This window comes from Podarcis cretensis (assembly GCF_951804945.1).
Source record: "Podarcis cretensis genome assembly, chromosome: 9".
In the NCBI taxonomy this organism is placed as follows: Eukaryota; Metazoa; Chordata; class Lepidosauria; order Squamata; family Lacertidae; genus Podarcis; species Podarcis cretensis.
Window position 1 is genome coordinate 6,342,505 of NC_137178.1, and position 12,599 is coordinate 6,355,103.

At 46.4% G+C, this 12,599-nt stretch overlaps 1 protein-coding gene across 3 annotated transcripts in view; it reads right to left on the reverse strand.

Annotated features, from left to right (window-relative positions):
* PTPRA (protein tyrosine phosphatase receptor type A) overlaps positions 1-12,599 on the reverse strand; it is a 145,492-nt gene that overhangs the window by 23,161 nt on the left and 109,732 nt on the right. For all 3 annotated transcript variants that reach the window (XM_079990803.1, XM_079990805.1, XM_079990804.1), the window contains 5 exons: positions 10,643-10,727; positions 8,406-8,479; positions 6,810-6,946; positions 2,438-2,528; positions 58-134 (listed from right to left, as the gene is read on the reverse strand). In XM_079990803.1, coding sequence (XP_079846929.1) covers positions 58-134; positions 2,438-2,528; positions 6,810-6,946; positions 8,406-8,479; positions 10,643-10,727 — 464 coding nt within the window. The remainder of the gene's footprint in view (positions 1-57; positions 135-2,437; positions 2,529-6,809; positions 6,947-8,405; positions 8,480-10,642; positions 10,728-12,599) is intronic.

The following is a 12,599-nucleotide window of genomic DNA, read 5'->3' on the forward strand; positions in this document are numbered from 1 at the left end:
CATTCTCGTTAAAATAACAAAGTCTCATTCTGCTTCATTTCCCTTGCAGATACTTACATTAATAAAGGAAGCATTGATGTAATCAGAGTCTGGAACCCCTTCGAGAGGTGTCAGATGAACCCTGGAATGATCATCTAGGAATGAAGGTAAGAAGAGGCCCGTTAAAAGAAACAAGTGTCAGGGCGACATTTAAAATGTAGGGGCTTCAGTAAGGTTATATATGGCCAGAAGGAAGTGAAACCTTCAAGAGGAGAGCATTCGGGCCTCCCCTCAGCGCAAAGGGAAGCTGGAGAAATGGCAACTCTTTACAAACTTTAGCCCAAGTTTATTGTCAACACAGGATAAAACCTTAATGCAGTGGTTTTGAATTGTAGCGGGGGACAGAGGGTAAGAAGAAGCCGACTCTCCTGACCTGTGCAGATTATATAAACCATTTGCAGGAACCATGTAAGGGGAATAATAAAACATTTGCTTCACATTGCTTGTCTCACACTGCTGCCTCCAGTTGCATTCGTGCAGGGTTTCCCTAACTTGGATGTCCAGCTGTTTTTGCACTGCAATTCCTATCATCCCTGACCACTAGTCCTGCTAGCGAGGGATGATGGGTACTGTAGTCTAAAAACAACAGGAGACCCAAATTTGGGAAATGTAGCTTTAGTGGAAAGGTGCCAACTACCACATTTTCTGGGTGGAGCAGTAGGGGAGTGGGGGGCTGTTCCTTTGCAATCCTTATGGCACGCAGCTTAAGAAAGAAGTGCAGTAGCTGTGCCAAAAGTATGCCTCAACTGATAATTTATTTGTTCAATTTTATATCCTGCCCTTCCTCTCAAAGGAATGACATGTGCTTAGGGTGGATGGCGAAGAGGAGCAGAAAGATAAACGGTCCTCTTATCTCCAGAGAAAAATGTTCCTCTCTCCAGGCCACCAAGTCTGGACATGACTGCAAGGGGGTAAGAAGTGCCAGGGCCTGGTATGAGTTTTTTGGGCGCTCACTGGACCAGGGGGAACTTGCCAAAGATAATTCTGGATTGGTCACAGGTGGGGAGGAGGCCATAGAGGGGAGACAGTCAACACAGGGCCCTCCAGGTGTCATTGGACTACAAATCGCACCATCCCGGGCCACTGGCTATGCTGGTGGAGGCTGGTGGAAATTGAAACAACATCATAGGGTGCGTGCAAGAAGCAGAGAGTGTTTCTACTGCAATCAAAGTTAGCGCCCTGCAGAATGAAACTTGGCTGGTTTTCAGCTGATCGTTCCGTCGCTACTTGGGCAGCTTGCTTTTCCTGGTGGCGCAGCTGAAGGTGAATGTGTGGCTGCAAACAACACAGCTGCATTTCAGGTATTTCCCCTTACTTTAATCACTGCTCTTCTGTGGTGTGTCCTTCCTTCCAGACCGTGATTCCAGCGGCTTCTTGGTATGGAAGACATTTGGCCCATGAAAAGAGTTGCCTCTGGGACGGGGTCAGGGCTGAGAATGCAAGTCCCTCTTTCATCTGCAAGTGACCTGGGTCCAGGGTGGGCCACCCATGTGGATCTACTAGCAACTGCTGGACCTGCAGGAAGAGCAACAGGGCTCTTCCCCTCAAACAAGTCCTTTGTGGCGTGGCGTGCTTTTTAATGAACATACTCTCGGAATAATGTTCTTTTGCCTCCAGCTTCCAAAACGAATGCGTTTTACCATATATGGCTATTGTTCTCATTCTTGTGTTACAGGAACTGCTTCTGCTGCTCCCCCTGGTTTGTGCCACCCCCTCTGTTATTCCCCTTGACTCCCACAAGCAACACTTCTCCTAGGCAACCTCCCTCCCCTCTAATAATCGCTCCCTCATTTTTGGCATAGTGAAAGAAACAGATGGAGAAAGGTTGACTGCCATCAGGCTAAAGCAATACTAGTTCAGTACCCTCATTTTATGGGTGTCTACCCACTGGGAAGCGCAGGCACCTCTACAAACAAGACAAACATGGGGGGAGGGCATTTGGATCCCCTGGGTTCTTTTGAGCTTACTGCAATGAAACCAGGAGGCAAGGCCACCTGCAGAAGAAGCGTTCTGTGTCACACTGCAATGTACAGGTAGCTGTTAGCTGTGCAGGGCAAAGCAAGAGCTGTATATGGCTCTGCTGGGTCTCATCAGTCTCACTTGAGCCTCGATTCAAAGCAAGCCTATGCTTGGGCACAGGATGGATCGATTCTCTTTTGCACAGACCCTTTATGTGGGTGGCAGTAGTAGCTGCATGCCATGGCTTTGGGTTATCAATCTCTGTCTGTGGTTTTGTTCCCCTCAGATGGTTTTCTCGCTCTTCCTTGTGAGAGATGACTAGACTGACTTTTTTAGAGAGAATGTTTGGCTACAAAGGTGCAGGCGCTGAAGCGGTGTGCATCATTCCCTTTAACACCACGGTAGCCAACCACCTGAGAACATCTTGGGCAACACTTACAAGGCAAGATGTTTACGTATCTGTTCTTCTCCTTGTTTTCTTCCTTGGAGGCAGCTTCACAGGTGGCTTGGATAGGGCACGCCGGGAGAGCCTGGGGGGATGGGGTAGAAATAAGAAGACGCTGTACCTTCGTTGAGCAGGGAGCAATCCACCCCTAATACACAGCATCTGTGGCTTTTTATTCTGATCCTCTGAAATGGGCAGTGATAAACAGTCAATGATACCAAATTGGAAGTTCACCAGAATGTGGATACCTCACCAATTGTTGGCTGGGCTGCAGACTTGGCTGCTTTTACATCTCTCCCTCCCAGAGCTCTAACTTTGTACTTGCCTTCTGTCTCATCTTGCGTCATTTGCCATTTTTTGTGTGTGGCCTTTTTAAAAAGCTGCCCTTTCATTTACTTTATAATTTTTATTTTTATTTTGCCTTACGACAAGAATTCTAAATTGGCTAAAAGCCTTCCAAGACCTGTTGTACATTGGAGAACAGGACCACACTGTCAGTGCACAATAACAGGGAGACTCAGAGGGAAAGAATTTGTCCCCACCCAAATCCTGGACTGTGTCAGTCTTGCAAAAAAGTTGAAAAGGAAGGATGCCAACACAAAACTCTGCACTGCCTGGGATTGACCTAGTAAGGTAGTTGTTCGTATAGAGCTGGCTGGGGCTGATGGAGGTTGCAGTTCAAAACATCTGCAGTGAACCAGGTTGGGAAAAGATGGTAAAAGGTGCCTGAACTCCATAGAGTAATTGTTGAGCTATACAGTCATACCTCGGGTTGAAGACGCTGCAAGTTGAGCACGTTCGAGTTGCGCTCCTCAGCAACGTGCGTTACTTCTGGGTTTCGCCGCTTGCACATGCGCGTGACCTCATTTTGAGTGTCTGCGCATGCGCATGCGCAGACACTCAAAATGACGTCACGCGCATGCGCAGAAGCGGCGAAAAGCGAAGCGTACGTGCGCAGACATGCCGTCGCTAGTTACGTTTACTTCTAGATATGAACGGGGCTCCAGAACGGATCCTGTTTGTATCTAGAGGTACCACTGTATTAGTGCTATTTAGCATGATACATAACAGTTTGTGCTCAATGGCATCAAAGGCCACTTTAAAATCTACAAAAGGTTCAAATCATCCTTTGCTAAGAGATGTATAGTTGTGTATTACATGTTTTGGCACAAAACAGTTGCCCGGAGTGGAGAACTCATTTCTGAATCCGCTTGTTTTCTCCTGAAAATGCTGCTATTTATAGTCCAGGCCTCAGGTTTAGCTACAATATTAATCAGGCTAATCTGTTTGTAATAAGGAGAGGTTCAAACTCTCCCTCCCTCTCTCTCTTTAACAGGTGATGATAATTGTACTTTGATTCCTGTCAGCTGTTTGGTTGAAATAATAAAAAGCTAGTACAATACTGGAGGCCACCAGTATTTTTCTTCTTAAAAACTTCACTGCAAATACCATTCCCCCCGGGGCCTTGATATTTGTTAATTTGATATAATATAATTCAAAGTGCTGGTTTTGACCTATAAAGCCTTAAATGGCTCAGGACTGCAATACCTCAAGGACCACCTCTTTCCATATGAACCTACCCGGACCCTGAGATCATCTTCTGAGGCCCTCCTTCGTGTGCCTCCTCCTCAAGAGGTTCAGAGGGTGGCAACACGAGAACTGGGCCCTCTCTGCAGTGGCTCCCCATCTGTGGAATGCTCTTCCCAGGGACGTTCGCCTGCCGCCTTCATTATACACCTTTAGGTGCCAGGCAAAAATGTTCCTTTTTAACCAGGACTTTAGTTGATCTGATTTACATCCTATGCCCTTTTAAAACATGGGGGGGGTGCTATTGGGTTGTTGCTTTTATTTTTATCATGTATTTTGTGGTTTTATATCTTGATTTTCTTCTGTGAACCACCCTGAGACCTCCAGGTATAGGGCAGTATATAATTAAAAAATAATAATAATCACTGTTTCCTTGATAACTGGTGGAATGGACAAAATGTCTGATGGTCCCATATGTTAATTTTTGATCAAATGTGCTGTTTAGGAGGCAGGTTATAGTGTAGTGATGGAGACACCTCATGTGAGCAGACTGCCTACAATAACAGTACAGATAAAGTGTTTAATGGGTTAATGAATGGGGGAATCACCCTTTCATTACAGGCTTTTAGCTAATCCTATCAACTCTTTGCAGACAGATTAAGAGAAGCAAGTAGTTACTTCATGCTACCTAGGCACACAAGATGGCAGCAAAGTCCCCTTCAGTAAAACCTCAGATTGCATGAGCTAAATCGCTATGGACTGGCCCCAGTACAACCTTTTGAAAGAGGCAGATTTCCAAATAACAAGTAGCAAGTGAATTAGGAAAGTGAAAATTGGCTAAATGAAAAAACCTGTTTGGAGCAACAAAAAGAGAGGAGGGGGAGATGAGCTGAACATGAAACTATGAAGGAGAATAGATCCAGATCTCCAGTAGATCTTCACCCAAAGGATTGTTGTCAGTAGGGTGTTGTCCCCTGATCTATATGGGAATGATCTGAACCCATAAATTTCCTTTGAAGCTTGGGAGGCACTGAAGATGTAACGCGATTCTTGGAGTGGGGAAGGAGACCTAGGTTTAAGTCCTAGTTCGGACATGAAACTCACAAGAGCATCTCAGCAGTCACTAACTCACAGCTTAAATTACTTTTCATGTTTGCGAGTTGTTCTTGTTTCTTTTTTGGAGAGGGTGGGGCAACAATAGAATGGGGAAGATCTATATCTTTTATGCTGAGAGGGCTGCCCAAAAGCACTTATTTATAATGACATCACTGAACCGAGAAATCCCAGCCAAGTAGTTACTTCTATCACTATTTAGAGACATCACATTGCCGACAAAGGTCCGTATAATTAAAGCTATGGTTTTCCCAGTAGTGATGTATGGAAGTGAGAGCTGGACCATAAAGAAGGCTCATCGCCGAAGAATTGATGCTTTTGAATTATGGTGCTGGAGGAGACTCTTGAGAGTCCCATGGACTGCAAGAAGATCAAACCTATCCATTCTGAAGGAAATCAGCCCTGAGTGCTCACTGGAAGGACAGATCCTGAAGCTGAGACTCCAATACTTTGGCCACCTCATGAGAAGAGAAGACTCCCTGGAAAAGACCCTGGGAAAGATGCTGGGAAAGATTGAGGGCACAAGGAGAAGGGGACAACAGAGGACGAAATGGCTGGACAGTGTTCTCGAAGCTACCAGCATGAGTTTGACCAAACTGCGGGAGGCAGTGGAAGACAGGGGTGCCTGGCGTGCTCTGGTCCACGGGGTCACGAAAAGTCGGACACGACTACACAACTAAACAACAACATACTTTGATCCAGCCTTACCAGGTTGGAATTAAAGGCAGCAGGTTGGGGAAGTCTGATAACTGCACACAGTATCTTTCCTTCCCCTCTTTTGCACTTTCCCAGTGACAAAGATTGCAATGAACCCCAAAAGCAGGGGCCCTTTTAACCTGATCTCACTCGTAACTGTGCATTATCAGCATCTCCTCATTTGCATAGCTACACTTTGCTGTGCATGTAACCAGCACTGATTGAAGTGTGGCGATGACGTGGAAATCTTACTGGAGTCACAATCGGCCCTCAAATGCTACTCTGGTTTGAATCAATAATGCAGGGAACAGATTTTCTCCAGGAAAACAGGAAGAGGGCGTGAAGGAGCCTGGACAAGGGCCCAAGTAAGGGCAGGGTCAAGTAAGGGCAAGCTAACAGCCCTGCTGATCTAGAAATATCTGATTGGGAGGCGGGGCATAGCCGAGAACCAGGGACTGAGCCTCAGACATTTGAGCACGAGGCAACACCCATTCCTGCCACCTCTTAGATTTTCAAATGCAAGCCACAAACATAAAAGCATTACTCAGGTTTGTCCTGTACAATTGGTACAGGGGAGGGAAGTCTTTCAGCGAGGTAGAGAAGGGCATTTCACTGCTTTGTGTGCACCATCCGAGTCTTGACTTCTGCAGTACAAGCAGTAACCTTAAGCACTTCTGTACATCAAAACAAACAAAATTCTACAACCCACACTGCCACATTTCTAAATGGCTTTCAGAATCAGCTTAGCAGGAGCTGTTAACCTTCACCGGTAAACAACGGGGTGACTGCAGTTATTCTCACTACGTCAAAACATGGCTAGCTTTCGAGCTCAACAGAGAAATGATCGTTCCTTAACAGCTGGGGTGTAGGAAGAAGCAGCTTGGACTGGTCTGGGCTTGATTTCACACAACTGGCATTCAATTTTAGCAAACAATCTTTTTCTTTTCTTTTTTCTGCCCAACCCCAGAACTCAGCAGGTATAAAAGGAGTGGGCTGTGAGGGAGGAAAAGCAAACTAGCAAAGGACTCACATTGAACTCTTCGCGGAAAAGTTTGTTGTCGTCTGCCATTCGCCGGTTGATCTCCTCCTCCAGTTTATCCACAGGCAGTGGTGGGTATTTTCTGTTGGTGCTGGGAGATCTGGCAAGCAGGGGCATGCTCTGGGGCTCTGCAACAGAAGAGGAGACCCACTTGTTTTTGGTGCACTAGGCAAAGGGCACTCAAGAGACTACAACTTGGGTTATATGCACAGACAAGCACATGCACACACACACACACACACGCACAGACGTCAGTTCCCAGAAACCCATCACACTCTAGCATGATCAACAACCTCTCCAGGTTGTGGCCATGCAGATAGGGATAAGGAAAGGTTAGCCCCCATCCCTCTGGCTTCCACAACTAAGTTTCCTTACTCCCCACCCACTCACAAGGAAATGAATTACTCCAAGTTGGGGGAACGTAGCAGTGCTGCGCCTGGGACAACCGAGAGCTCTGAACATCCCTGTGGAAACTGCTCAGGCACAGAGATACTCGTTCTATTTGCCTCACTGCCAAGGCGTTGTGCCGCTAGCCGGTACAAGAATAAGAAGAGAAGACAGGGAGATGCAGCTGCTTCAACAAGTTGTATCAGACAGAACTCAGCATTCACCGCCCCCGCCCCCCAAAACAGAGCCACTTTCTGCAATGGATTATTTTAGCAGCAAAAGCTTGACAATCTGCCACATCCTAGTTTAACTGCATAGAAATAGGGCAGCTAGCTGGCAGATGACCTAAGGCATGATGCAGACCTAGGACATCATTCTTCATTCATGTGAAGGGAAAATAATAATAATAATAATAATAATAATAATAATAATAATAATAATAATTTATTATTTATACCCAGCCACTCTGGGCGGCTTCCAACAGAACTCTAAAACACAATAACCTATTAAACATTAAAAGCTTCCCTAAACAGGGCTGCTTTCAGGTGTCTTCTAAAAGTCTGGTAGTTGTTCTTCTCTTTGACATCTGGTGGGAAGGTGTTCCACAGGGCGGGTGCCACTACCGAGAAGGCCCTCTGCCTGGTTCCCTGTAACTTGGTTTCTCGTAGCGAGGGAACTGCCAGAAGGCCCTCAAAACTGGACCTCAGTGTCCAGGTAGAATGATGGGGGTGGAGACGCTCCTCAGGTACACAGGACCAAGGCCGTTTAGGGCTTTAAAGGTCAGCACCAACACTTTTAATTGTGCTCAAAAATGTACTGGGAGCCAGTGTAGGTCTTTCAAGACTGGTGTTATATGGTCTCGGCGGCCGCAACATTTAGGTGGAATTGGACTGCTGCAACCCTGGCCAGCATTAGCAGGAGGAGGAGCTGAATGGCCGGGCCATGTTCTGGTGCTGGGGAGAAGTCAACTGGACCGGCATATGGGAGTTCCCACAATCCAACCACCAGTATGCAGTTGTAAGACCAGAAGGCAGCTGTGCAACTGATCCATCCAATCCCTTGGACACACTGTTGAGGTGACCTCTGGTGAGGACTATGACATCCCTCTCATATGGCATACCGCACAGAAGGAAAAGGGTTGCCAGGACTGCCACACTGTGGTTCTAGCTTAAATTGTGGGAGAAGAAAACACAGACTTACCCATGTCATCTGTCCGGCCATTAGACAAATGGAAGGAGTTGGAATGGCTCCCGGCTTGCTTGTATTTTTTGAACCTAGCAATGAAAATACATGGAAAATCAGCTAAGCGAGGTTCATATCTGAGTTATCTAATATGCTTTTGGGAGCAGGTCTTTCTAACTGCACAAGTGATCTTTTTCAGAGACTTAAATAGGACATTCTCCTGATGCCTGGCATGAGAAGATGAAGCAGGAGTTGTTTAGCTTGAAAGGGTGGTTGGTGTGAATGGACACAGAGAAAGAGTGGCTACTCACAAGGCTGCATTTGGGTGAGGAGAACTCTCAGTGTGGATACCCAAATTTTCAGAACCACTTTGCTTCTATATAGCATCTTGAACACTCCAGTGAACTTTGCACACAACAAGCATTGCAGGGGGTTGGATTAGATGAAACTAGAGTTGCCCCTTCCAACTCTATAATCCTATGATTCTAAGCATGCTCTGCTAATTTAACAGCTGCAACAATAAACTACAAATCAGGAAGTTCCCAGTCCAAGTCTTGCCTCTGACATTAACTCACCAGGTGGCCTTAGGCAAGTCACTCCCTCTCAGCCTCAGATCTGCAATATGGGGACAACAGAACGGGGGACTAGGGCTGTTCTGATGATTACAAATCAGTGTATGTGAGGCACTCTGAACATTTGAAAGCACTCATTAAGTACCATCCACAGACAGGAGATGGGTGCTAAGAGTGAAGCCACCTAGCAAGCGATTTGAACCAAGGACTTCCTGCTCAAAGCTCACAACTATGTCGCCTCCCACGCCATGAATTCGTAAAAATCATTTAACTAAAGGTCACAGAAACAGGTCAAGGAGACAGTATCCACAAATGATCACGAAAGGGGGAGGAAAGCAACAGCTGGAGAAGCTGAGAGGTCAGAGTGCCCACTCTTACACAGTAGGAAATCACAACAGAGATGAAATTACATCTTGAGAAGCTGCCTTCCTTCTCTCACATCCACACCCAAACAGTGTTTGCTGTCTCAAATGCAACACAAATGCATATCACCTTCTGTTTCAAACATATGGTCTTGGATTCTGCCTTGGTCAGACCACACTGGGAATACTGTGTCCAGTTCTGGGTGCCACAATTTAAGAAGGATATTGACAAGCTAGAACGGGTGCAGAGGAGGGCAGCCAAGATGATCAGGGGTCTGGAAACCAAACCTTGTGAGGGACAGTTGAGGGAGTTGGGTAGGTTTAGCCTGGTGAAGAGGAGCCTGAGAGGAAATATGACCGCCATCTTCAAATATCTAAAGTGCTGTCACTTGGAAGACGGAGCAAGCTTGTTTTCACCTGCCCCGGAAGCCAACTGAAGCACAGGTGCTAAAACATGCAAGCCAAATAGCCAAGCTTGTGGCTGATTCTGATTTGCAGGCAGAATCGCTGGCTGAAGAAAGATGGCTGCTCTGGTGCAGGGCGGGGGCTGCTCAAGAAAGGAGAGTAAGTGAATATCTGGCTGGAGCAGGTACTGTTGCTGCTGCCCCACAAGCCTGATTACTTCCCTTTGCCCTTTCCCAGGTGGGAAAGGCAAAATATGAGGAAGGCAGCAAGAGCGTTTTGCTTCATCCTCCTCTTTGCTCAATGAACCCTCCTCAGGTTCTTTCCACCCTGGATAGGAAGACAAGTAACGGCTGGGCAACCTGCCATTTTGCATCAGGCCAATTACCCAATGCAAGGGGAGAGGGAAGGAAGGCATCTGCTGAGGAATCTGGAATCTGTGTAACTTAAGGGGCAGGTACCACACACCATCCCCCGAGGAGCTGCCTGTGGGCAGGAGATGCAGTGCTTACTTGACCTCTTGTTATCGGCACAGCTGTGCTTAAGAGGGTGACGAGGGGGAGGGAGGAGGCTGGTTTGGTGCAAATGCACTGGCAGGAGTGCTGGATTGGCTCCACCGGCGCGTTTGCACAGCGCTGACCTCCCCACTGCATCTCCCTTCTTCCCAATCCAGTAAGCGCAGCAACGCCAGCAACAGGAGGTCAGGTAACCACTGCTCCTTCCATCCAACTGCTCCTGCACCTGCAGCGAAGATTGCCTCGGGGATTGGGAGCAACTAGAGCCCATTTTTATTTTGTTTTAATGATGCTTCTCTATTTGAAATGAATTAAAACTGGTCAAGGTGCAGCTCTAAGAGAAACATGTCAAACCACAGGAGTCCAGCAAAATGAAGTCAGGAGGTTTTCCAAGCACCACTTACCTTAACATATACAGGACAATAATAATAAATACTATGACTAGCAAGGAAGATAATGCCACCATTACGGCTATGATGGGTGTCTCATCTAGAGGGAGGGGGAAAAAAGAAAGAAATTTGTTTTAGAAACAGCAACACCAGGTGTTTCAAAGGACGTAAGGAAACAATTGGGAGTTCCTGATTATTTCCTTTAAAGTTAAAATCACTTGATGTCATGATGGTATCAGGGAATTGATTCGTTGGAATCTCCATCATACTGGCTGGTGGAGTGTGTGGGAGCTCAGGATCCAGGCAGCCAGCCATGACTTGTTCCCCATCCCTGGCATAAAGTATCCCGTCAGATCTGGAATTTGGATTTCAAGCTAACCTTGGAAACCTGAACTGCATAAAGCCATGATCACAGAGCCATGTTAACCCAGTGCTTTTTTTTCCTAAAAAAATGTTTAGGGGTACTCTCATTTTCCTACTCATTTTGAAATACTGCCCCTCAATGAGGCCAAACTTAGATTCACAAAATGTTTAAGGGTATGTGTACCCCTGCGTCCCCCAAGGAAAAAGCACTGCATTAACCTATGTCTCACCATCCTTTGTACTACCTGAAATGTCATGTTTTCAGTTCCTTCTGAACAGCTGCAAATACGCAAGGGGCACACAAATTCCTACATGGCCAACTTAGATGCTAACTAATTGCATACTGATCCACGCACAAAGTAACACTTGACGAGGGAACTCAATATGGTGGGACAGAGACTTTTAAGATAATGCATTTATTTATGATTACACTTGTACTCTGCACTTTCTTCAAGTACGTGGCTATTCTTTGCTTCAGCTCTTCACAACAACCCTGTGTGATAGGATAGGCTGAGAGATGAGTAACTGAGCCAGTAAACTTCATGACTGTTTGAATCCAGGTCAAGCAATGTGTGTGTGGGGGGGGAGCTGGACAGATTTCAAGGAGTAAAGGAAAAGCAACCATCAAGAGTGACACTTTCCCTCCCAGTAGAGAATAAGTTAGATGTACGGTTTGGTCTGATGCAGTCCAATGAGCTGCTGGAATTTGGAAGTATGAACTGGCTGCGAGTTCATCTCTCCAAAGAGAATTCTTGTACAGCGAATTTAGATTCCAGGCAAGTCAAAATTACATGCTGACACACAACAATGGAAGGCTGTTTGGTGCATACTTAAAGCATTTTGCAGCCCTGCTTTCCTACACGTTCTCTGAAAAGTAGTGGGGGCAGGCCCTAGGCAATTCTGTTGTTAGCTCACAGCAGACAGAGCAGTCGCACACTGAGCATTTTCTCCCATTCTTTGAAATATGCAACAGGTTTACAAATGAGCTGCAGCCTTGGCTGTTTGTGTCCTTGAGAGCTGCTGAGTTTGTACCTTTGTCCTAGCAACTCCCGTACTGGAAAGAAGATTGAGAAATGACAGCAGGCAGAAAGCAATGGGGGAACGTGAAGAAAGCAGTTGAAACCTCACCGTTCTGCTTCCTGGCTGTGGTTAACGCTTGCAGTGGAAAAAGCTCCAGCTCTGAGTCAGATGTGTCAAAGAGGGAAGGTGCAAACCCCAAAGACCAACATCTCATTGCCAGATGCATCCCCGGGAAGTGCCACTGTAGGTCCTTACCTTCTCAACCATCCTTCCCACTAACTGGCCAACCCCAGATGAAGTTACCACAAGGCCAGGAAAAGGAAGCAGCTTGCCCATAGCGCTCTCTCTCTCTCTCTCTCTCTCTCTCTCTCATTATAGGAGCCTGTAGCATCAAATGCATACATTTAAAAATCAGGCCACCCACCTATTCTCCCTTGCTCTCCCCAACCCCTAAAGGTGAGACTCCACATTCCCTGTTAGATGCAGGAGAGTCTGACATGGATTAAGGGATATTTGATGTGGAGAATCCAACTGCAACCCATAATTTCCTGAGCAGGTATACCTGCGCTCTCTCTATTTTTTCTCCCCA